This window comes from Heteronotia binoei, chromosome 1 (genome assembly GCF_032191835.1).
Source record: "Heteronotia binoei isolate CCM8104 ecotype False Entrance Well chromosome 1, APGP_CSIRO_Hbin_v1, whole genome shotgun sequence".
Classification (NCBI taxonomy): Eukaryota; Metazoa; Chordata; class Lepidosauria; order Squamata; family Gekkonidae; genus Heteronotia; species Heteronotia binoei.
The window spans coordinates 53,327,067-53,352,476 of record NC_083223.1 but is presented as its reverse complement, the minus strand read 5'-3'; the positions used below and the strand labels follow the sequence as shown (position 1 = coordinate 53,352,476).

Below are 25,410 nucleotides of genomic sequence, written 5' to 3'. Positions count from 1 at the left end.
TTTAGGATGGCGGTTATCATTAACAATTTCTTCCTTCGTCAGCGAAAGCTAGTCGGAAGAGGAAGGTCTTGCAGGCCCTGCGGAATTGTTCAAGGTCCCGCAGGGCCCGCATTTCCTCTGGAAGTTGGTTCCATAGGCTCGGGGCTACAGAGGAGAAGGCCCGGTTACGGGTACATTGCAGCTTCACCTCTCTCGGTCCGGGAGTAGTCAACAAGTTTTTTCCAGCTGACCTCAGTGCTCTCTGGGGTTCATATGGGGAGAGACGGTCCCTAAGGTAGACAGGTCCTCGACCATATAGGGCTTTAAAGGTAGAGTTTTATTGTGAGCCCTAGAGCATCCCTAGCATGACATCATCATGCCATGCACGCAAGGAACAAGTCCCCCGCTGCAGTGGCAGAGGGACCTGGCAACCCTATTCTGAATATGCCTGTACATACCATATTAAACCTACTACATCACTGATTTTGTAGTCTACTTAAGACAACAAAAGTATGATACAGGTTTCTTGTGACTGATACATTTATTTTATTTTATTTATTTTATTTTAGTAAATTTATATTCTGCCCTACCCCATGAATGGGCTCAGGGCGGATTACAACATACAACATTACAGCAATATATTAAAACAAGTAGAAACCTCCTAGTTCAGAGCAGGAGACAGGAGGGTATAAGGTTAGAACAATTTCCAGCTGGCCGCTGATTAATGGTGTCATATTTCAAGTGGGACTTTTCAAGGGAGGCCGGTTTGGTTTAGTTTGTTTTAATGTGGATGCCTACTGTTTACCCAAAGGCCTGGTGAAGCAGCTGTCTTTCAGGCCCTGCAAAAAGGTAGCAAATCTGGCAGGAAAAGCCCTGGCCGACACCAGACGGACATCCTTAGGGCCAGGGACAACCGGGAGATGTTGGTTTCCTGAGCGTACAATACTATCTGTGTATCATTATACGGGCCTCAGCCTAGTACAATGTGCAATTAATTTACGGTCTCACTGCATCACAAACTTTGTGATTTATATTTGATATATACATAGCATGAAAAAGAAATTATACTAAATCTAAAGGGAACTTCTAAAATGCCTTCAATGCAATAAAATGGTTAAAACTGTGTATCTACTAAACATTCAGTGTCATTAATATAATATTTAACATAGGAAGTACATAGTGCAGCAGAATCTGAAAGAAGCCATATGGATATTGATGAATTACTTTAATAAAAATATTCATAGTAATTCTAATTCATAGAAATAGTTCAGAGACATATTTAGCAGAATCTAGATTTCACCTTGGATTAGGTTCTGGTTAAATTTGGTGCCATATGCCTCACATCCATTTTACAGAAGAGAAAAATGAGATCAAAGGTAGCTGCAGCTACCACAAATAGTCCTTTATTTTGTGTAGCTGTTCCATGGCAGTATATAAAGAAGGCCAACTTTATAACATTTGCAGTGTACTACCTAAAGTAAAAACAGACTTCAAAAGTTACTAGAATATTTGTTTTGTCCTTACTGTTAATAGCAAATAGTTTTACAGTTAACTTTGTACCTAGTTCAGAAAAGAAGGCAGGCAATCTTTCAGTAGGAAATATATATATATATATATATATATATATATATATGAAACCTAGATATATAGCACTTATTTCAATGCATTCATCAGCTGAGATCCTCCCAGCAATCTCACTTTCAGTTGCATCACATCACCAGGCTCTGGTCTCTCTGGCAAGTCACACTCTTTCTTTTAGGTTAAATGACCTCTCAGGAGAAATTCATAAAGCTCCAGCATTGCCCAAGTTCTGTACATTGTGTAAGGTGGGCTATCTTATATTAACTTTGATGACAGCTTGTTATTCTGACAAACGTGATGGCCATTTGTGTTTGTATTTAGGGCAGCACTGTGAATCTTATGTGGCTCAAGTGGAGGATCTGTAAGGACTTGCAAGGGGGGCATCTGATTTTCCCCTCCCCTCCTCTAAATGTGAACTTATTTCTCAAGCAGCCAGACTACAAAATTTTGCTGTGCAGAGATTTAGCTCTGCTTTTTACAACTAACCAACTTTCATCTGTCTCCCCATCTTTAGCTATATTTACTTTTATTTACTCTACATTTCTCTACAATGGAGACCCAAAGCAGCTTACATCATTATCTTGCTCTCCATTTTATCTTCACAACAAACCTATGAGGTAGATTAGACAAAGAACTGGTCCAAAGACACCCAGTGAGCATCCAGGGTAGAGTGGGGATTTGAACCTAGGTCTCCTAGGATCAATGCTCCCTCTAGGCTGTGGAACCTTGTGAGCAAAGATTCTACCTTGTGAGATACTGGCATTAAAGTTGTGAGGGAGCAATTTTGGCTACTGCATAAATTAGTTTGCTCTGGGGCCCTCCTTCCTGAGCTAAGACAAAAATGTATGAACTGGAGAATAAAAAAAATATGAGCTAGCTCACACTAACTCAGTTTAGAGGGAACCCTGCCTAGGATCCTAGTCTAAAACCCTAACCACTACACCACATCAGCTTTTCTGGAGTGAACAATAGCCAGCAGCTGAGCCTGTATGGGTTATGCAAGTCGTATGGTATCATGTCTCCCAGTCATTGCTTATGGACCAGGCCATAATGAGTTCCCCTTCAAAGGCCAAAATAGCCCTAGAAAGGGCCCTCCCCCATATTTTACTGACAGAAACCAAGGCTGGAATACTGGCGATGCTGTTCTGGTTGCCTAGCAACAGCCACTGATAGTCAATAACCTTTGGGGGGGGGGGCTAGAAATCTTCCTGAATGACAACTGATCTCTAGACTACATTTATAGAACCTGAACCAGCAATATACAAAGACATGGCAAATAATAAAAAATACAAAATACTGGTAGATTTAAGGCTTGTTTATATGAACTAACCTAAGCTATTGTGCTCAGAATGATAATCCAAGAAAGGAATTTGTGCAAGGATACAAACAGAAAGGGTTAAGGAAAGAAAGAGGGATTTTTGCTAAGTGTTGCATACACTCTTCCTACAGTGGCTTGAATCCAGCAGTAACTTCCATTGACAGAAGGGATCTCCCAGTCTCACCCTTCCTGCTGCAGGACAAAATGTCTCCTGAAAAGCTGGTCCTGGGGGGACAGATGACCCCCAGCAAAGAATGGGGCATGTGTGCTGAAATCTGCAATGGAAGGAAGAACTGACAAAAACCTTTCTTCACTTCCATTTCCAGAAATTATCCACTGGATCCAGGCTAATGTAAAGTCTAGGAGTATAATCCTAGAACTGGAAAAAGACAGCCTAAAATGGGAGAAAGCTAATGACAGGACTTTGTTCATAGAAAAATGAGCATGCCCTTAAACCATGAGACACTAGCCAGTTAAGGTTTTACCAGTTACCCTGTGTGCCACTTACAATTTGATAATATAAAGGGTACCACCCTTTTACTATCTGCTTTTTCTCCCTACTTCTACTTCCTGCTTACAAGGAATCTGTGTTTTCCAGTTAGTGCTAGAAACAGATCTAATGGCTACTGTTTATATTGGGGGACCTTCTAGCCTTTAGTGCAATCTGGTATCTTTCTTGGACTGAAAACAACCTACCAAATTAAATCTGCATATCTTATGTATTCAGCCTTAAACTATTATAGATGACTCTCCATTATTTCCAGAAACATCTTTTTGTCTACCTCCTCTTGTGAGAGCCAGTTTGACGTAGTGGTTAATAGTATGGACTCTTATCTGAGAGAACCGGGTTTGATTCCCCACTCCTGCACATGAAACTACTGGAGTGACCTTGGGTCAGTAATAATTTGCTCAGAGCTGTTCTGCTCAACAGCAGTTTCTGTCAGAGCTCTCTCAGCCTCAGCTACCTTACAGGGTTTTCTGTTGTGGGGAAGGGAAGGAGATTATAAGTCACTCTGAGACTCCAAATCAATGGTGGGGTATAAATCCAATTTCTTCTTCTTATACTTAACATCCACCCCCATCAAGATTTTTAATGAATTTTAAAATCTCCTCTGTCTTTTTCCCCTCTTTATTCCCAACAAAAGAATGATGTTATTGTTACCTAAATATTTATTCTGCATAGGGGATGTTTAAGAGATATTGGGGAAAGGTGGATGGAGAAACAGTTAAAACACCTCTCCAACTCACCATTTTTGTCCTCAGAATTACTTCCTCTGCTCAGTGTCTTTCAACTATTCCATGATGACCCAGGTTCTCGGAACCAGCTTTGCCACTGATGCTAGTGAACCCACAGCTGTTTCCCAGTTTTGTCCAGTTTTTGTTGTGGGATGCTGCAAGAGACTGAATTAGACCTTAGGATGTTTTGAAATGTAGGGTTTTTTCACGGATCTGTGTTGCCTGCAAACTAGTTGTAATCCTAGGAGATCTCCAGCTACCACCTGGAGGTTATGAACACTAAATATAGCCCCTATGCAGGGCTCTTATTTGGCTCAGAACCATGGTGCAAAATGGGGAGAGGGGTGATACATTCACAGAGGGTGGCACTTGCAGAAATCAGTCTCCCTGTCCCAATGTTGGTAGGTCTGGAAGAAACTGGGAAAAGACAAGCAGAAAGGAAGCACCTATATTTTTCTCTTCCAGTACTAACAGCACTTATCACTTAAACACCCACTCCTACTACACCATGATCCCAAGCTAAACAGTGGCCCTAGCTACTGTTATTAAAGACTGCATCCATTTATAATACTGGAAACCTCTGCCTGAAATGTTAGATAATATGGGAAGATAATTCACATTCTAGTGATTAATGATGATCTAGGGTTTTCCCCGCTTCTCTTTAACAAAATTTCTTATAAAGATTTATATAATGACTCATTGATTAATATTTATTAGGGTTTCATATTAAAACTAGTTCTCTTAATAACTACATATTAACAGCATTTTAACAATAGAAATTAGGAATTAGGAAACAATAGAACTGTGTAGTACTTCTTAATTTAGTAACATTCACTAAATATGTGAATATTTTTAATTGCAGTATTCAGATATAATAAAATTTGTTAAAAAATAACTGCTGAAAAGTTCTATTCAGAAGTCCCCAAGGGTCATGTTGATTTCTTGATTTAGTGTCCAGGAGTATTGTAGACATTTCAAATTCAACACCCTGCTGGTAGAGGTAGAAGAATTGTTGAAGAGATCTGACGTCATCGCTACTCAGAAGATCATCTTGAATGTGAAAGTTGTTTAAATTAAAAAAAAAACACATCCAAAATTCTGCTATTGAAAAGAATTTATGATTTTTTAAAAATAATGATATATGAAGTAATGGTACTTTTCACAAACAGATCACACAACATAGCAAGTCATGTGATAGATTCCAAGAGAGAGAAGGAAAGGGGTATAACGGAAGATTTTCATTTATATGTTGAAAGTATCCTGCTCTCTCTCAGATGTGCCACAAGTATCACTATGACACCTATGGACATCTTCTATGTATCATGTAAAAAAGTCAGCTCTCTCACTAAGAGAGTGTTTGGAGTTAAGGGAAGTGTGTTTGTCTCATTGATACGAAGATGGAATCTATCATCCATCTCTCTCTCACACACTTATCTATCTGTCTGTCTGTTATTTTAGATTTCTATCCTGCCCTTCCCCAAAATGGGTCAGGGTGGGATAGAAATCTAAAATAATCTAGAGTGTTACATTCAAAGTACTAGGTCATCATGCTTGAAGGCCTGGAATACATCCAATATTTCCATTCTTCCCCACCTTGTAAAAAAGGGAGCAAATTCTAGACTGTCTTTGCAAAAAGAACGGTACCTGTAGCCATGAGCTGCTCAGCACTTGCAGAATTCCCTGCTACATTTGAATAAAGCGGTTCCAAGGCTACTGGAGCAATGTGATTACTCACTACTTTGTGGTCATTAGGAGGACTGATGGGTGAGATATTTGATGGTTCTAATTGTCAATAATGTAATTAAAGTTACTGGACAAGGAATCTGTACTGATGCCTCTTTAATTTACTCTTTTTAAAAAGTCTTCGTAGCATGGTCTATATGACCTTCTGAATCATTCTGTGTCATTTCCATTGGCTCTGCTAAACTTCTCATGCTGGGTGATGATGATCTAATTAGAAAAGAACTTGTGGCGATATCAGCATGGGATTCATTTTAGGAAACCAGCCTGTCTGCCTGTTACCCCTGGGAATCCGCTAAAGGTATCGTGGGGTGAGGTCTTTAAAGGGTCATGCCCAGCTTGAGGGCTGCCAGAAGGGGCACTCCAAGCTCAGGGGCTGTTAGAAAAGGCATGCCCAGCTTGAGGGCTGCCATTGGGATACCCTCACGCTAAAAGTGGCAGGGGAGACCACTTAGTGATGATTGTCCTTCTGGAATCTACCATCCCATCGTTCTCCTCATCCCAGCAGGCTGGCTGGGTTTGGATGTGGTACACTGACTAGCAGGTGGGTCAGTTGATGCCAGGATCCAGTGGACCCATGTTGTGCCAAGGCAGCTGTAACCAATAAAAGTTGTGACCATTTTATTCCATAATTTTGTGAGCGATTGTGTTATTGGTGGATCATTGCAAAGAGGTCCTCACTATCACTGCCCTTGGTGCTGGGACTGCAAGAAAAACTATCTCCCTTGTACTGGGTTTGCCAAGTGAATGCCCACCCCATGGCTGCACTCATCAACAGTAAGCACCTCTGATTAAAATGAAAAAACTCTCTTAATGGAAGCCCCCTTTGTAGCTGATACAATGAAAAGTCAATGTTCACTTGTATACTCTCTTTTGGGGAAGGTATTTGGAGATCTATATTATCAGCTTGGTCCATTTTCTCATGTCCAATGGATTAGGAATACTGGGTCTTAACACGCCTCCAAGCACATGTTATATGGCTCTTGTAAGGGCATAAAATGTGCTTTTTCAGTCCACAATATCCAGTGTTATGCTGGTCACCTGTTCATTCCCCCAAACTGTCACTGCAATCAATGCAGGCTGAATGGTCCATATAGCTGCCTCTCAGGTTCATTACGGATATATCACACAATAGAACAAAAGATACCTTCTTTTGACAACGATATTTCTTAGGCCCAAATCAGAGATAGTGCAGGAAGTTTCATCATTGACATTTCTGATTTTTATTTTCTTTAAATAATAGGTGTGCAGAACACTCAAGTGTGGATTAGGACCTTGACATTAACCAAAGGCATAGGGAAAACTTTCACCCCATGCTGTATTTCCAACCCCAAATGGCCCCATCAGGCTACTATTGCCCTATTGGGAAAAAATACAGGCACATATATTTACACACTAATGAGGAAAATAGCATCAGTAGGTTATTTTAGGCCTGGAAAATGTCATTGGCAGAGGGGAGTATGGTCCCTGTGTGAATTGGGCCTCTCATGTACCTACAAGTTAAATGTGAAAAAATACTAATCCCATTCATGGTAACCCCACCATCGTGTTTGGTTTGGAACTTATACTCAGAGTTAGCACTGGACCAGGAATGTGGGAAGATATTGACTGTGCTTTATCTGCCATCAAATCAAATCTGCCATCTTGCTCTGCCTGAGTTCATATTAAAACAATGGTTTCAGAAGGTCAAACACAAATAATGTGGCTACTTTGATAATAGTGGCCTTTAGATCCCACTCTAAAATTCTCAGTTGTTAAACAGCCATTTGAAACCAACGAACAATGTAGCCCTCAAATTATGCCCTATTTGAAAAATGGCAGTGTGACAGAAAGAATGTGTGTGGGAGAGAGAGAAAGAGAGCAAAAAGATTTTGGCAAAAGTAAAATTGCTAAAGATGGGGTGCCATTCAGATAAGAAATATTTGGGCAGATCTACCTCCTTCCCCATGGATCAGACCTTATTCAGGCTTTTATGTCCTTAGCCTACATGCCAAGTGGCTGATTGTACCACAAAAACCCAGGGACACACCATGCTCCATAATCTGAAAGGGTGCCTGCAGCTAAGGGGTATTTTAAAAAAAATTAAGGAGTTACAGCAGCATAATTAAAGAAAAAAACTAAATGATAGATAAGTGGAAATCTAGAGTTAAAAGTAATCTTATCTAATGGACTTTTATGACGACAAAGCATCTAAGTGCTTTGCTCTGTGGTAGGCTGGGAGACTGGGGGATTGTTTCTCTCCCTTAAGTAAGGAAGGGCTCCATAAGGAAGGAGAAAAAATTTACATGGAACAAAAAGAGAGAAGCACTGTTCTTAATTACTCAGTCTGAGGAATCAAATCCAGAGTTACAGTCACACATTTTAAAATACTGTAAGAAATCCTGCTGCACTAGCAAAGGTCTCACTGGATTATGTAGCTGACCATTCTTTCAGAATGCCAGCTTTACACAAGGATCAGAGTTGTTCTCAGCCAAAGCAATAAAGTGTTGCAGGATGAAAAGAGGGAAGGATCTACCTTCTTCAGGTAAGGGCCTGCCACCTCTCTTTCCTGGCTCACAGAAATCTACACTTTTTGGTTTGAGATCATGTGAAACTGATTCAGCCCATATGTTTACCAAAGTAGATGAAGAAGATCTGATTTCAAAAAATGAGAAGACTGAGCATAATTAGATGATCACAGTGTCACGGTACCCCATACCAATCCACATAGCTCAACTAGCAGTAACCTGAGTTGTTGAACTAAGTCCATTGTCAACTGTGCTGTAGCAGTTGCTTGTGCCCTGTGCTACACTTGCCCATCTTAAGACTATTTGGTCTCACTGAATTATAGCCCGTGTTTCCCTGGGTCTTTTTGCTTCCTTACTTCCTTCAGTTGTTTCTTGTCCAATTGGAACTGGCTCAGATCACAATATTCCAGATTATCTACTGGTCCCTCTGAATCTGGAGTGTCTCTCCATTTCTCAGCTTCTGGAGTCCAAATGCTCTGAAGTTTCTGGAGTCCAATTGCTCTGAAGAAGCTGCCTAACCTTTTGATGTAAGGTTTTGTCCTTTTTGTAGGCCTTGCTACAACTAGGGTTGCTAGCCCTGGGTTGGGAAATTCCTGGAGATTTTGGGGCAGTGTCTATGGAAGCAGAAATCTAGGATCTTACCTAGAATATATGGTATACCACAGAGTTTGCCCTCCAAAGCTGCCATTTTCTCCAGGGGAACTGATCTCTGTTGTCTGGAGGTCAGTTGAATTCCAGGAGATCTCCAGTCACCACCTGAAGGTTGGCAATGCTATCTACACACTCTCTTGTCTATTTGAAGTTTGGTTTCAAGATAACCTCTTAGGTTCAATACTGTTTTTAGCTTAAAGCTTATGGCAGTTATTGTTTCTTTCCACCCGTCACACCCATATAATTCCATCTGTTTTGTATCATTTTGTGGCTGGTTTAATTATACAGGCAGAAGAGGCATTTTTTGTGGGGCAGCACAATTCAAGGTGCTCTTACCATACCAGAAGTATGCTAATTCCTGCAAACTTCAGAGTGCATACCAGAACTCTTTCTGACATCATAAAGAGATTGGAGGGTACTCTCTATCTGCCTGACATTATGCTACATAAATCATGCTGCTTAAAACAGTGCAGAATTATCCACCTAGACTCTTGTAAGGTTCCTTGTTCTATTCCATTATCCTTTGTTGCTTCTATCTTTTTAAATATATTCTAGATTTTGAACTTCATACTCAAAGCACCATGCTTGTTCTTACACCAGGGTAATTCTAGCAGAAGCTCCTTTGCATATTAAGCCACACACCCCTGATGTAGCCAGTCCTCCAAGAGCTTACATCAGGGGTGTGTGACCTAATATGCAAAGCGGCTCCTGCTAGAATTCCACCCTTGTTCTTACACAGGGTTTTCTTTTCCTGTCATTTAAAAAAAGGGGTTGGCCTGAACCTGTTAGGTGCTATATGTTAGAAGTCTGAAATTCAGAAATATATGACAGTTTCTCAGAATTGTATGTACAAATATAAGAATCACATTCTTTAAAAAAAAATTAGAGAAGAATAATGTTGCTAAATTCTCACTGAGTTTCTTTGCTTCCCTCCAACCAATATATTCAGAGTCCTCCCATGGGAATAGAATCAAATTGAAAATCTATCACATATGTAAACAAAAATTATCTAGGTTATCCATGGCCAATAATTGTTCACTGAAAACTCCAGAACTATCCATTTTACACTCCCACTAATGTTGTTTGATAGTCCATGATGTGGTCGATCACAATATGGTTTAATTTAGCAAAAGTTATTTAAAATTGCAGTTCTAACTCCTCTTCCATCGTAGCATTGTACCATGTGGCCCTGCACGACATCAAAGCACAAAACTGAACCACAGGCAGAAGGGATATGAGAACTCTTTTCCACTCAGCCCTGTTATGACATCACAACCATCAGCTGCTTGTACCAGGGTGGTGCTCAAAAAATCACAGTCTGGGCTAGTATTCGATAACTAACTTGCAGGACCAGCTCTATAGATTAGCAGTTTGCCAAATGGCATCTCTTACTGCAGACATTCTGTTTGTAATTGCTAAGCAAACAGACATATTTTTTTTAAAAAAATGGCATTATATCTTACTTGAGTTCCTGTGAGCTTGTGGCCAGCATACTTCGAATACTTTTGTCAGCCAAGGGGCAGCCAGATAGACTGTAAAACAGGGCAGGATAGCTAAGTAAGTCAACCTTCTTAAAAGCTGAGGCCTTTCAAACAAACACAACGTTTAAAAAAACTAAAACTAAAAATTGTAATGCAGAAAAGCGATGGGGCGGGCAAGTGCTGCAATACTGAATTTTGTAATACAAGTTAACCCTCTGAATATATTTAGATAACAAATTTTAATTCTGAATTCATAGTTTTTTTCCCCTGAAAGGCTTGTAAGTATAACAAAATGGTATTAGTATTAGTGATCTGTGGGTTAACTATTTGAAAGTTTAGGATTTTTTAAAATTTAGTTGTTTGAAAAGAAAAAAGACGTTTATACAACAACACAAATTAGCATGCTCTTAAGATCAACACTTATTACTCAAAGGGTTAACACAATAGTTCAACATTTTTACTTTGACAGCATTGTTGAGGTAAGCTGAAAACAATAAATTGAAAAGACAGAATCCACCATGAAAAAAATGAAGTCACACCTTCTATGTGAGGCGTAATTACCAGTCACATGACCACTCCCATCACACCCTGGTGTTGGACATCTGCCACCAAACAAAAACAAAAAACAGCCAAAATAGTAAGTATGTTTAAAAAAAACTTTTAAAAGTTTCATTGTTTCCAGTTTAGCTGCAATGTCTGCAAGGGGGATTTAAGCATCCTATTGAAAAAGCTGCAAAAATGAACAGAATTCAATGAAAATGTACGATATAGCATCATTAAGGACAAGCAGATACATGTTAGCTTAATCACTTAAACTTAACTGACAGTCTGAAACATTTATATGCTGCAAATGCTGCATGCTCAAACTGCAAGGCATATATGCACTTGATCGTTCAGATAAGACAAAAAGAGAGAGAAAGGGTTAAAAAAGAGTAAAAAAATAATTTCACCTCACATTATGCTTACGTTATTAAATCCTTTTTGTTCTCTTTGCACTGAGGATATTTGGGCTTAGGACTTGGGATGGTGACTTCCCCAGGATACCTTCGTTCTTCTAGTGCTTCTTGGAAAGGATCTAAATCTTCTGGCTGCAGGCAGAGATAAGAGATCAGTTAAACTTAAAGCGGGGGTAACATTTATAGAAAAATAACACTGTCATTGCTATTCACTGTGATCTGAACACAGGACATTTCTTGGGAAACCCTTTTGCTTTAGTGGAGAAGGTGGGTCCATTTGGACTCTTGGCACCCCCAACTAACCACTACTATGGAACAGATGTATATTAAGAATTGCCCCTTACAGTGAAATTATAGGGAAAGTCCACAGTCAGTGTAAACAGACATCATGGCTTCTCTGTATACTATCACAGCAGCATAATTATTGATACAAATTGCTTCCACATACCGGGAATGATGCAGCTGCTATAATGTATGTGACGTGTTTAACTTAAGGTCGCTTTCTGAAAGATTTGTGCTGGCATGAGCCATCATGTGCACTAATAGCTATTCTATTAACCAAGCTATTTACAGACATTTTAAGAGTTTCTTGGAATGTTTTCCACATAGAAGGCATTTTCAAAAGCAACAAACAGTCCTCTGTTTTACCTTCAAATTTAAGCATGCAATTTTGAATATATGAACAAGTGATTTACTGTTAAATCAGAATTCACCTTCATTTATTGAAATGACTGGCTGGATATCTGAAATGTTTGACATCAAAATCTCAGATAAAACTGTGTGTGTTTATTAATGTATACTAGATCAGCAGAAAAAACGGATTCCACTGAATTCAGATAGTAAGACGGTCTACTGTACAGCAGAAGAAATAACAGTTTGTCTCTTTTTGGAATCAATCTTTTCTTATTTATAATAGAAGCAACATGTGTAAGGAGGAAATGATATTCTTTTGTGAAATAACATCATAAAGACTTTCCATTCCCATACCTAAAATTAATCATCAACAACAACAAAACCTTCCAACGTTATAACTTTCACATAATTAAATGTCCAGCCAAAGTATGAATGGGGAGAAACTATAATATTTTAGTCTTATACAGAAATCATATAACTGCTCTAAATAGATCTGTCTACCAAGTATAATGTGTAGATTATAATTCAGAAATTTGATGCATTCATGTCACAGACTTTCAAGTGCTATTAATGTGCACTGACTTAAAAATTCCTGTAGATGGTGGTATATGCAAAAGATTTAAAGTGCCATTTCTACTTTGCACACCCTCCATTCCCTACATATTTTTTCCTTTCAGTAATAACATGCACAAAGCATACCCATCATGTATCTATTTAAGATTTTTTAAAATCCGTGCTATCATTTATTTACACAAAAATAAAAGAGATTTATACAGCTGGTGAGAAAGAGTGCATCTAAATCCAGACAGTCAAAACATATTGCAACCAAAGTCTGGGACACTAAAGCCTGAGACTATAAAATCATGCCCATATTACAGAAGCTGGTCTATAAATTGTGGCTAGGAAGAGCTGAAATATGACAAATATATACAGCATCATAATAAATAAATCTGTACTGACAACAATCAAGAGAATCCTTCTCAAGCAGTGATCAAACACATCTCTGTTTTGTGTTTTTGATATTTAAAACTATAGATAAAATATAGGCACTAATGATGCACTTCGTTTTCTGTCTTTACTACCAGTTTCCAGGTTTACTATCAAAGCGACAAGAACAAAGAAGGAAAGCAGGGGGAGTGCTATATCAAGTTGAATTAAAATTCAATGAAAACAAACACAGAATAGTTAAGAACATAATTATGGTGAATCATTTGTCAGATGTCATCTTTAACAAAATGAAATAGTCGTTCTTGACTGCAAGCTATTGTTGTTAAATATTTTTATCCTCCAGCTTTTTGAAATCACATGGATCAAGACAAAGAAAGTCGAAATGAGAAGCTTAAGGATGGAAGCAACATACGTTAATTTCTTTTGAATCATCTTCATCTATCCTACTAGGCTTCATTTTTGTGTAGTCCACCGGCAAATCCCAGCAGTCACCCTCATTCAGCTGGTAACACCTGTTATTCATCACAGCCTGTTGTTGCGGTGACATTGGTTCCAGTGGCGTCAAAATGGTGCAACAACCATCTCGCTGCCTCTGCTTGTTCAAACTAAGATCTAACGTTCCATTTTCATCCACTTCCATATCAGGATTCTATTTTTTAAAAAGAGAGAGAGAGACAGACAAAGAGATAGTTTAGTTCTTCTTGCCACCGACAAATTACTTTGCTTTAGTTTACAATCTAACTATTTGAAAAGATTATGATAATAACCCAGTCTCATTCTCTCATGAGCATTTCTCATTAAATGGAATTCTTTATTAACAATTCCACTCTCTGGGACCTCTCCTGTTAAAAAATAATCTACAATAAAAATCTATCTTAAAAGATGTCCTTGTTTCCCTCCTTTCTCTTGATTTATTCTTCTTTGACATGTCTAGTTCTCTGAATCAAAATCTGTAAGACTTTGATTGCCAAGTATGAAATATAGCGATAATAGCAAAGTCATTCCTTCACATGCTAACATCTAGGTAAAGCATCTACAGAATCATAAACAAGAAAAAGTTTTAGTAACTAAACACAAAACATACCATTCGCAACCAGTAACACCAATGGCCAGTTTCAGCAGCCTGGCCCCATAAGCCTCTTTCTTTGCAATGTACTCACCACCTTCATATAAAGTGGACATACATTCAAATCACACAGACACTCTATCATAGGCATTCAGTTCTAACATGCCTTTGCTCTCTACGAAGTCTTCCTTTATAATCATCTCAGCTTGGGAATAAGAAACTGGTAGTGACATTCCCTGAAGCAAATGAGGAAGTGTGGAGTAAGACATGCAAGGAAAGTGAGGCGTTTTCTTGCTGCCCTGTTTCCCCACTACCTTTGCATAAGTTGGACAAAAAAAAAAATCATTTTTTTCTTTCAAACCTTAGTTTTCCAAAAGCAGGTGATAACATACTGGGATGATACTGCAATTTGTATTTTCAAAAAAGAAATTATTCTTCTGGGGGAAAATTTAAAGCTTTGTGTGAAAGCTACTGCTTTTTACTTTCCATATGGACTAATAAAAGCCTTCAAAAGACAGTCTAAGAGAAACCTGCTTCTCATTCTTATACTATCAAGAAAAATCAGAACATTACATTTCTACTTGGATATCTTCTCTAATACGTTAAACTTGGTTCCTTTCATGATGGTGATTTTCTGTGGCATTTACCATCCTGGAAGTACTTTTTCAACATTAAGGGCAAAGCACTTGGGAAGGAAGACTCCAGCTACATAAACTCCTCCCCCATAAACCAAGTTTCATGGTTTGCATGCATGCCAGCACACATGGACATATGGAGCTGATAGACCCATGGGTCTATCAAGGTCAGTATTGTTTACTCTGATCGGCAGTGGGTCTTCAGAGTCTCAGGTAAAGGTCGTTTGTATCACTAGCTATCGGATCCTTTTGACTGGAGATGTCAGAGACTGAACCTGCGACCAAATGCCAAACAGGTGCCCTACCACTGTGCTGCATCCCATGCCTACCCCCCCTTTCCCCACTGTGAGATATAAAATAAATGGGAGGCAGTAATTTGTATGAAAACAAAGCTTTTCCTATTTGTCTGAAAACTAGTAGAGTCCAGTACATCTTTATGATACATTTTATCATAGCATAAGCTTTCAAGAAACACAGGTCTCTTCGTCAGATGCATGTGAAGAGAACTATGTTTCTCGAAAGCTTAAATAAAATAAAATTTGCTAGTCTTAAAGGTGATGCTGGACTTTACTATTTTGCAGCAACAGACTAACAAGGCTAACTCTTCTGTATCTATTTGTCTTAAATGACTTTCATTGTTCCAATAATTGTTGCTAAAGCTACACTGCTCCTTTTTCTTTCTTAAAGAACAGGAAGCATTAAACCTTCGTTTTTTTCAAGAGAAAAGCAAAACTCATCAAATAGGTCCAAAGTTCCCGCATGTGCACAAAATCCCTCCTTGTGTTGGTCTGCACAGCCATCTAGTGGCCTTCTATGGGAAAAGATTTCTATCCATCGATCTATTCAAAACAACCTGTATCTCATCAATTACTGGAATAAAATTTTGGAATTCCTTTGCATTAAAATAAATCAACAAGTTATTTGAGTATATGACCTTAGCTGTATTTTTATTTCTAATTACTTGCTTTCACAATTGATAATGAGCATTAACCTGTGAAGAGGTCACAGGTATTTAATAAAGTATTATAAACTTTTTATATATAAATATTTTAAATAAATAATCCAATACAGCACTATTACTGGTATCTAATACATATAAACTGTGGCTACTGAAAACATCTAGGTCAGTTCTTGACATTTTTAGAGCCAGATTCTTCAGGAATGTTAGAGTTGCCAATCCCCAGTTGGGAGCATGGACCCCCGGTTTGGAGGCCCTTTCCCTACTTCAGGGTTATCAGAGAGCGGGAGTGGAGGGTGGATGTCCCCTGAGCCCTCCATTTACCCTATGTGGGGACCAGTCCCAATAGGGTATAATGGAGAATTGTTCCATGGGTATCTGGGGGTTCTGGGAACTATTTTTTGAGGCAGAGGCACCAAATTTTCAGCATAGCCCCCAGTGCTTCTCCTCAAACCCCCCTCCCTCAAGTTTCAAAAAGACTGGACCAGGGGGTCCAATTCTATGAACCTCCAAAGAAGGTGCCCTGATCCACCATTATTTCCAATGGATGGAAAGCATTTTAAAGGAATGAAGTCCCTTTAAATGTGATGGCCAGAACTCCCTTTGGAATTCAATCAAGTTTGTCACAACCTTGCTCCTGGCTATATCCCCAGCATCTTCTGACTCCATCCCCAAAGTCCCCAGATATTTCCTGAGCCGGATTTGGCAATCCTAAGGCATGTTCACAAAGACTAGAGGTTTATTCAAACAGAAGTCTAGGCTTATGCCAAAATGGGGTGGTTTGATATGTAAGCATTATTTATGATCTAGTGTATTCCTAAGGCTCCCTCTGCCAGCTGCTGAAGGCACAGCACAGTGTCTGGAGCCAGTACCCGGCCTGGACTCACCCAGACCCCCACCACCCACAGTGGTGCAGGACTGTGTTCAAAGATCAGACCACAGGGACTCACTTGCAGCTGGAAGGAGTGCCATGAGTTCAGCTACTATGGGGACAGCCAAGCTGGGAGGCGCTAGAGGCTGCTGAGACTGGAAATTGACCTGGGTTCATCCCAACAAAGCTGATGTCATTGGCCAGTGACAGCCTGGTGGCACCTACACCAGGCAGAAGTCAGACATGGCAGCCCCCAAGACTGCAGGGAGGTGGACTAATTGCCAGTTCTGGATTGGGAACTACCTGGAGATTTCGGTAGAGTCAGAGAAAGGCAAGGCTTGCAGAGGGACCTCAGCAGCATATAATGTCACTGAGTTCACCCTCCTAAGCAGCCATTTCCTCCAGGGGAATCCCTCAAGAGAATCAATTATAGCAGTCTGTGATTGCCCAAAAGGGCTGTTGCAGTTTTGTTTTGAAACCGGACATGTTTAGGTGAAGGTAGGAGTAGGAAGACAACAAAAAAAAGAAGATGGGAGTGAGCAACACTTAGAACAGAGGCAAACAGGAAAGATGACTGGAGCAAAAGTGAGGGAGAGGGAAGAAACAAAGGATTGAAAGTAAACTAGTAGATGAGGGAGGGAACTGAAAAAGGTAGATAGGGAAAGAAGAAAATAGGAAAAGGAAAAGAACTTCTTAAGGGCTGGGAGGAAGGACCAGGGGGAGCCAGTGTGGCAAGAAGGACCAATGGGAACCAATAAAGGAGGTCCAATAAAAGTCCCCCCATAAGTCCTTCAGATCTCCTATTTGTATCTATATAATGCCCACTGTACATTATCCTAATTAGGTTTTTTTGGGGTGCACAGAACACAGGCCTTATTTCCAAAAAACAATACACTCTCTGAGCTTATTATATTATCACATAACCTCTTTCTTTATATAACTAAACACATTAGACATAGTTCAGTTCACTTGAACAACCTTTCTATTTTCAACTGTTTTCCCCCAGTTATACTATAATACAACAGCTTTTCTTAAATTGTTGCCTACTTTTAATTCCATATTTTGAACGCGGTTCAGATGCTTGCTGTTGGATAGCAAAACTGCAAGATTTTAATTTTTAAATTGGTTTGAAGAACAAGAAGAACTAAAAATTGCTGAAGTTATTACAGATACCTATACTAGTGCAGTAGATATGTTTCCTCCACATGAAAATAAATAAAATACATCTAGGCGTGTGTATATTTTACCCGGGAACAGAGATCCTGGGGTTTCGTGGAGAGATTCTGAGGCATCTCCCTGCAGCGTGTGGAAAGATTCAGAATAGCAGTTGCGGCCATGTGCGCTGCCTCCATGTCATGGGTATAGTCAAAGCTGCTCTTGCTGCAGGTACTGCTCGCGCTGCTGCCTCCCCCACAGCTCATGTTGCTGCTGCTGCTAGGGGCATAACTGCTGGTTGTGCTGCTGGTTGGGCTTGAATTCTTACAGTAACGTTTAGCTGCAGGAAGGAAATAAGACAAGAACGGCTTTTAGAAAAAGCTGACATCTATGAACATACAAAGAAAGCAATGCAATTTGCAGAGAGTGGCATTTCATATGGAATTGCAAAGTCTACTAAGCAAAGGGGGGAAGCAAGAAGGGGGAAAAAAATCCCTGATGATTTTATACTTCAGTGTAGCATTTCTGCACAAGAAACCTAGGTGCAATATCAAAGGAAGGTAAGTAACCTATAGAGTGCTCTGCTGTGACACACAGATCAGATTTATAGCAACCAAAGTGTGCAGTGTGCATGAACAGATAATAAGGGCTTTTAAAAGGCACACACAGACAGACAGACAGACAGACACACACACACACACTATGCTTACTCCACAATACCAATCAATTGTAAGTTCTTGTAAAAAAAAAGCCAGTTAGCTCAAACTCCTGCTTGGTGGCTACACCCATATGGATGGTTTTCTCCACTTTGGTGACTAAACTGCAGTTCTATTTTTGCTACAATCTTTCTGGAAAAAATGCAGTCCAAATGTGTTAATACACCATGTACATTTTAAAGGTCCTGCATACACCAGTGCCATTTCTTGCAGTCAGTCCCATACAGCCATTTCCTTCACCATGACACTTGAGGTCTTGAAGGCGTTTTTTAAAAAAATAAAAAATAAAACAACAACCAGTAATTGTTATAATGGTATAGCAATTATCTTAAAAAAAAAAAACCTTCGAAAAACTCTCCAGTGGGTACAGCAAGGAAACAATGCAGGGGGAAATGGCTGCTGATGGGGAAGTGAGCAGAAAACTTCCATGTGGATGCTCCACTGCCAGGGTTCATGCTTCTGCGTTTGCAGCAGCAATGAATGCACAATGGGGAACCCACGCTATGTGGATGCGGCCTGTGACCAACTTTCTTTACAGTGCTACCCTAATAATAATAAATATAATAAGTGACATGGCAGCAAAAAGATAATGTGCTTGATCCCCTCAGTATAGTGTTTAAATATTTTAGAAGCCAAAATGAAATAATAAAATGATTTGCCCTTGTGATAAACCCTCCAGCTGTTGTGCCTGGCTGCCTTTCCTTCAGGGTCTGACTATGCTGCTCCTGAGACCATATGCTCATCATCCAACCTATCCTCCTTCCATGGTGCTCTGCACTGCCTTCTCCACTCCTGCCAAGTCCATCCTAGAAAGCATCAAGATGGGACAGAAAGATCAAGTGGAAGAGGAAGGGAAATATGCCTGCTTGGAAAGACAAAAGTCACAAAGGTTCAAAACAATACTTCTGAAAAGGTCCATCTGACCCTTCAGCTCTTCTTCAGGATGAACTTGAATAAAAATAAATTTAATTCCAAATATTAAATACATATGTATACAACAATAAAATATCATGTTTTGCCTCTGCTAAGGATGCACAAAGCAATATTTAAAATTCAAGCTGCCACATCATTCATACTAATACTCTATGTAAGTATTCATAAAGCCATAGAGTGGTCACATGTACACCATACTGTAAAAAAAACTTTTGCATAATTTTGTTTTTCCCATTAACTATCAGCTAATTCTTTAATTGAAGTATCTATTCTGTATGAGCATGTGATCCAACAGCTAATAATTTAATCCCCAATACTTTTTTGTTTTTCCAATATATAATTTATTGCAGGGGCCTGCAATCAGACTACTAAATAGTATTACAATTTATACATCCTAAACATGTTATGTCTTCCCATTTGGGGGATTAATTTACTCTTCGCTGATCCTGTATTTCTGAAGCATTTACAGTTCCCATATGGAATGTGTCTCATTGGATTGTGCAGATTCCATCAACCAATCTAGAAATGACAAGGAGAGCTCTGTGACTATATTGCTTATGCAGGGTTATTTTAAAATAGTTGGTGCACTATTTCAAAGCAGATTGGGTTCATGGCAATGTGGGTGGGTGGGACTTTCTCCCTTGTATCATTGTCCTAACTTAAAATGGCCAAAGCTACTATTTGCTTCATGGTATTTGAAAGGGGACCATAAAAAACTCTGGGCACAAGACTACCAATGGGGGGAGGGGTCAAAGCCTGGATAGCCCAGGCAAGCCCAATCTCATCAGATCTTGAAACCTAAGTAGGGCCAACCCTGGGAAATATTTTGAAGGGAGACCTCCAAGGTATACCAGGGCTGGGATGCAGAGGCAGGCAATACAAGTCACCTCTGAAAAACATCCTAGCCTCACTAGGGGTCACCATTAGTCACTTTGACTTCCAGGTGTGCAAGCACACACACACACACATATACGCACACTCTTTAAAAATAAAAAAAATGGGGGACACAGGAAGACGTCTAGGGGTCCTGGTCACTTAAGAAGAAGAGAATGTTCCACCCTTCACTTGGAGTCTCAGAGTGGCTTACTATCTTCTTTTCCTTCCCCTCTCCACAACAGACACCCTGTGGGGTAGGTGGGGCTGAGAGAGCTCTGAGAGAACTGCTCTTGAAAGAACAGCTCTGAGAGAACTTATGACTGACTTAGACTATAGAGGGCAGCAAATTTTATTCATATTTAACATTTTGTTTCTTTTTTCAAGAAAACAAATATAGACATGAATACGATCCAGAAAGAAACCTAACATATTTTGCAGGTACACATAAAAACTGTATACATATAAGGCAATAATGCAAAGCAGTGCTGTTCTGAGGGAAGAAGAGACTGCTATCTGCCTGTGTATAAACTCTTTAGCATTTGTTGAATCACCAGAGGCTGTTTATATCTTGTTTGGTCCCACCTTTTACAGGCCTGGTTTATCTGGGTACGGACACTGGGAACAGTACGTTCCACTCTATTCAGTGGGGCTTACACCAAGGAAAGTGTTTATAGGATTGCAGCAATGTTATTTCTATGTTCTAGACATTCACTAATACAGTCTAGTGCAACATGTTCAAGAGTGGTAGAAATAGCAGCACTAGGATGAGGCCATTAGTTTGTTGATGGCCAAATGCTTCAGTTATGCTTTCAAGATGTCACGATGACTCCTTTTCCAATTTTCTTCTTTCCCTACTCTTCTTACCTCATCTTATTCTACGGGGAAGAGAATGCATAAGAGAAAGTATTGTGTCAGAATTTACTTTGCAGCATAGTTATTGAACAATAAAATGCATACTACTAGGACTGTAACAGCCAGCACTATGTACATTTATGTCCCATTCAACGCAGACCAATTTCTATTAATAAAACAGCCTCTCATTCCACATAGTGCCAATAACAACACAATCCTAAACACAGCTTTATCCTTTAAAGTCCACTGCCATCAATGAATTTATCAGTGTAACTTTCTTTAGGATAACACTAAAACTCTCATTTCACTGCCCTCCATTGTTTACAGTGCAGCAATAAATCCTCATGGAGTTAGCCTAACAATTAAGCACAGTGCTTTTTTTGTAGAAAAACCCAGCAGGAGCGCATTTGCATATTAAGCCATACTGCCTGGCCTGGGAGGACATGTCTGCTGCATGGCAGGTCAGGCCAGCTGGAGCCCTGGTCAGCCCAGGTGGAGATCGGCTCCTGTGGGCTCCAGCAATCTCCGCCCCCGCCCCTGCTTAAGCATAATCTTAGGCTTGAGGGTTTTACTAAGAATTCTTCAACTCTTTTCTGAATTGAGTTCCTAAAAGGGTAAGTCCCTGGTCCCGCCTATGCCTTAATTTATACATGCAATGAAGACATAATCCATAGCAATTCTTCTGTGTGAAGGCTTCAAGGCAAACGCACAATAGCTGTAATCCTCTTCAAAATCCCCTTCAAAAAGTCTTTGATATCTGTTTTATGAAATTTATGCATAAATTGACACGAGAAAGCAAAATCACAGTTCGGTCGCAATCGTTTGCCCTGCTTTTAAAAGTGAAATTCATGGGTGGATCAGATGAGGGTTTGCGGTGTACTAAGGTACACTTTACATTTTTATGTACTAAGGTACATTTTACAGACAACATCCTTCCTAACCCTTGTTTTCCAATACACTAATTTTGTTAAAATATCAAAAGCATTAAAGAGAGATAGGGAGGTTTTATCTATGTCTTCTTCATTTCCTTTTCCCCTTAAAATATTTTAAAATTAAAAATAAATTAAAATTATTGCAAGTTAGTTCCAGAATGGACTGCACTAATTTGTCTTCAGAATAAACTATTTTTATCTGTCTGTCTGTCTGTCTCTCTCTGCCTGCCTCTTTGTCTGTCTATATATGAGTGTGTGTCTGTATAGGAATGTTAAACATACTATATCATACCTTTGAGTCAGGAAAAACATTAGTACAGTGTACATTCAGGGGAAGGGGAATCTGCATCCTACAGTTATTTAATTGTTTACATTGAGTAAAAATCCTTTTTTATTTACTATGAAGGTACTTCACATTGATTGGGAAACATTTTTAATAAATATATGTCCCTTATAAGGGAAATTTTCGACTTTAGCCCCCCGCTCCATAATTCCTGTCCTAACATGACTTTTTTTTCTTCATAGCTATTGTTTTATTAATAAGCAAATTAACAGATTAAATTGATTAAAATTAATATACAATTCTATTATTTGGTGATAGCTCATACATAAATATCTTACCATCATCCCTGCCTTGTTTAAGCATAATCATTTATGACTGCTAAAGCCCACTCAAATTAACCCAAGCTGTATTAAGGTGCAAGGTGAGAACATTTAGCCCTCCCTGCTATCTACCTCAAGTTGCCAGAAGCCCCTTACATCACACATCTATCTCCCTCTTGTGCCAAAGCATCAAACAGAGATATTTCCTTGGTTGGTGCAGTCCAAAGATAAAATACATGTTCTCTAATTGTGCAAAGCCCCTTTCCCACTGCACTGGCTATTCTAGATTTGCAAGTAATAGACACTGTGAGAGGTGCCCATTTGGACACATCTTTAGCTTTTACTTCCTCTGCCCAACAGACACGAAAGCATTTTTTTTAAAAAGAACAGGCTTCATTCTAAGTATATTAGGTCTGTAGTGAACTTTTAAAAATGAAGTTAGAGCTGTGGCCATTTGTATACCTTGCCTGTCACTGTTAAGCAACAGATACATATGCACTCAAACCTCACACACACAAACAGAAGATGACCCCTTGCAATCCAGCCTTTGCTTCTGTCCCCCACATCCTTCCCACTAACTGGTCTCAAAACTTGTCCTATTCCAACTGTCATGAGTGTATCACTCTTCAGAGCCAGGAAATATAATGTAATTTCAGGTATTCTACCGAGCAGTCAACAAGAATTTGTTAATAAAGGCAGTTTGGAACATATTTAAAGAGTCTAACAGAAGACGTTGCAAGTACAGCAAGGCCCAAATATTTCCATTTTAATTCCTAAGAGAACAAGCACATTATCTTTATGAGTTGCAGGAGGATGAATCTGAGTCTCCCAGAGGGTAGCATTAAAACTGATGCTACACCACAAGGCTTGGTGCCATTGTCAGTTTCCACTGCAAACTCTTTTTGCCAGTATGTCATATCTTAATGCAAGCATGATACAAGATAAAGTTTTAAGATGCCTTTATAAACAGGTGTTAGGCAACAAGGCCATCATACCAAGTCTTTCAACACAGCAGAAATCTGCTTATCTGTTCAGGATTTGTCCTATTCTGAATATACAGTCTGTCTCCTGTTAGTCAAGCCAAAGTTTTTTTTTTCTTCACAGATTGTGGTGATTGTGGAGTTATGGTCTATCATACACAGTGATGCGATGCAGAACTGTGCCCCAGCTCCCTCAGCCTGACAGATCAAGCCACTACATAATTAGCAGCAGTTGAAAAATCAACCTTAACTTCTGACATATCAAAATAGCTATACAATATAATATTTTTATTACAACTAGGTGAAATAAGTAGATTCTACTGTATTACATGACCATTATCATATGCGGTATGTAGACAATATCTACACAGTCTTCAGCATTCTTAGGTGTAAAATTTGTTTTTGATGTATAAAGAGTTTGCACCTCATACCATCATATCCTTTGGGGGAAATATCTCTGGACTGCACCTTGGGAGCTATTGCTCTCTTGCCATATGCATGGTTGTCATAACTGTTATATTCAAACGTAGTCTTAGAGTATTTCTCTAGTTCCTTGGCCAAGTTGGAGCGGGGCGTTGTGGTGGGGACATTGTTTCTGTAGCCATATTGAGGAATCTCCAACTGCTTAACAAAACACATGGGCCTAGAAATTAAGAACATGTACAGTGTGTTAGACACATAATATGAAATGTATAGCCCTGGTAATAACACTTCTGTTAACCAGTTTATAGCACTCAAGAAGTAACAATGTAATATATTTCTGTGTTTGTGCTTACTCCTTCCTTCTACAAAAATCCAGTGTAAATGAATTATAATTAACACCATATATAGCTAACAGTAATCAATAAAGGGAAATATGTATCCCATTCAAAAAACAAAATAAAAACTATGTGTTCCTGTTAATTAGGAAATACAGGAATTAATACAATAGTTGAATTCATTACACAGCCAGGACTCTCTCTGCCATTATCTATGATTCTGGAGTCACAATTCCAGGTTCTGCCTGCTTCAGAAAAAACAACAACCCTAAATTGGGTCAGGCAAGGTACAGTCAGAAGGTTAAATGTAGCTCACAGTACCTTGAAAGGTATTCATTCTAGCAACTTCTCAACTCCCTTTGATTGAAATGTTGTTGTGGGACCTATAGTCTATAGCAGGGGTTTAAGAAATGCATTATACATGCACCATCACCTTTTCAGTTCTTTGGGAGGGGGAGCAGAAAGAACTGGCAGACATATTTCACAATTCTGCTTCTTCTTCAGTTAACGAACAGCAATCAAGAAAGGAGTCGATGTGGTGTAGAGGTACAGTGTTGGAAATGAACTGCAAGACACCTGAGGCTGAATCCTGGTTTGGGTCACAAAAGTAGCAGAATGACCTTAAGCACTCTAGGTCTATCCTATCTCACAGGGGTCTACTTTTTAAAATGCTTGTCTGTTTTATGACCCGTTGAGTGCTGGGTCTTCACAATTCTTACTGAGGCTGATAGGTGTAATAGCACATATAAGATTCAAACGTGCCTTGAAAACCAAGACACATTTTTTGCTTCTTCCCGCAATCATAGTGGGGTATCCAGAAGCACGAAGAGTTAGAAAATATATACAAATCTAAAGATCCCTCAAACTGGAACCCTGATCTCATGCTGTACAAATTTACTGTGGACAATAAATGTGTAAAGGCAAAATCTTTAACTAAATAATCTCTGATGGTAGCCCTGACACACTGACTTGTAACTTTATTAAAAGATGTCTGATAATGTGTATTTATTCTGTGCTTTTCAGTGTAGCACTTGAGAAACTCTAC

General features: G+C 39.3%; 1 protein-coding gene across 12 annotated transcripts in view; it reads right to left on the bottom strand.

Annotated features, from left to right (window-relative positions):
• The window catches only part of MYT1L (myelin transcription factor 1 like), a 513,986-nt gene that overhangs the window by 57,271 nt on the left and 431,305 nt on the right, over positions 1 to 25,410 (bottom strand). For 8 of the 12 annotated variants that reach the window (XM_060234467.1, XM_060234449.1, XM_060234515.1 and 5 more), the window contains 6 exons: positions 24,039 to 24,250; positions 17,808 to 18,055; positions 13,443 to 13,679; positions 11,460 to 11,581; positions 11,033 to 11,095; positions 10,476 to 10,544 (listed from right to left, as the gene is read on the bottom strand). In XM_060234467.1, the coding sequence (XP_060090450.1) occupies positions 10,476 to 10,544; positions 11,033 to 11,095; positions 11,460 to 11,581; positions 13,443 to 13,679; positions 17,808 to 18,055; positions 24,039 to 24,250 (951 nt within the window). The remainder of the gene's footprint in view (positions 1 to 10,475; positions 10,545 to 11,032; positions 11,096 to 11,459; positions 11,582 to 13,442; positions 13,680 to 17,807; positions 18,056 to 24,038; positions 24,251 to 25,410) is intronic. The other 4 variants (XM_060234489.1, XM_060234533.1, XM_060234497.1 and 1 more) reach the window with 1 other exon arrangement.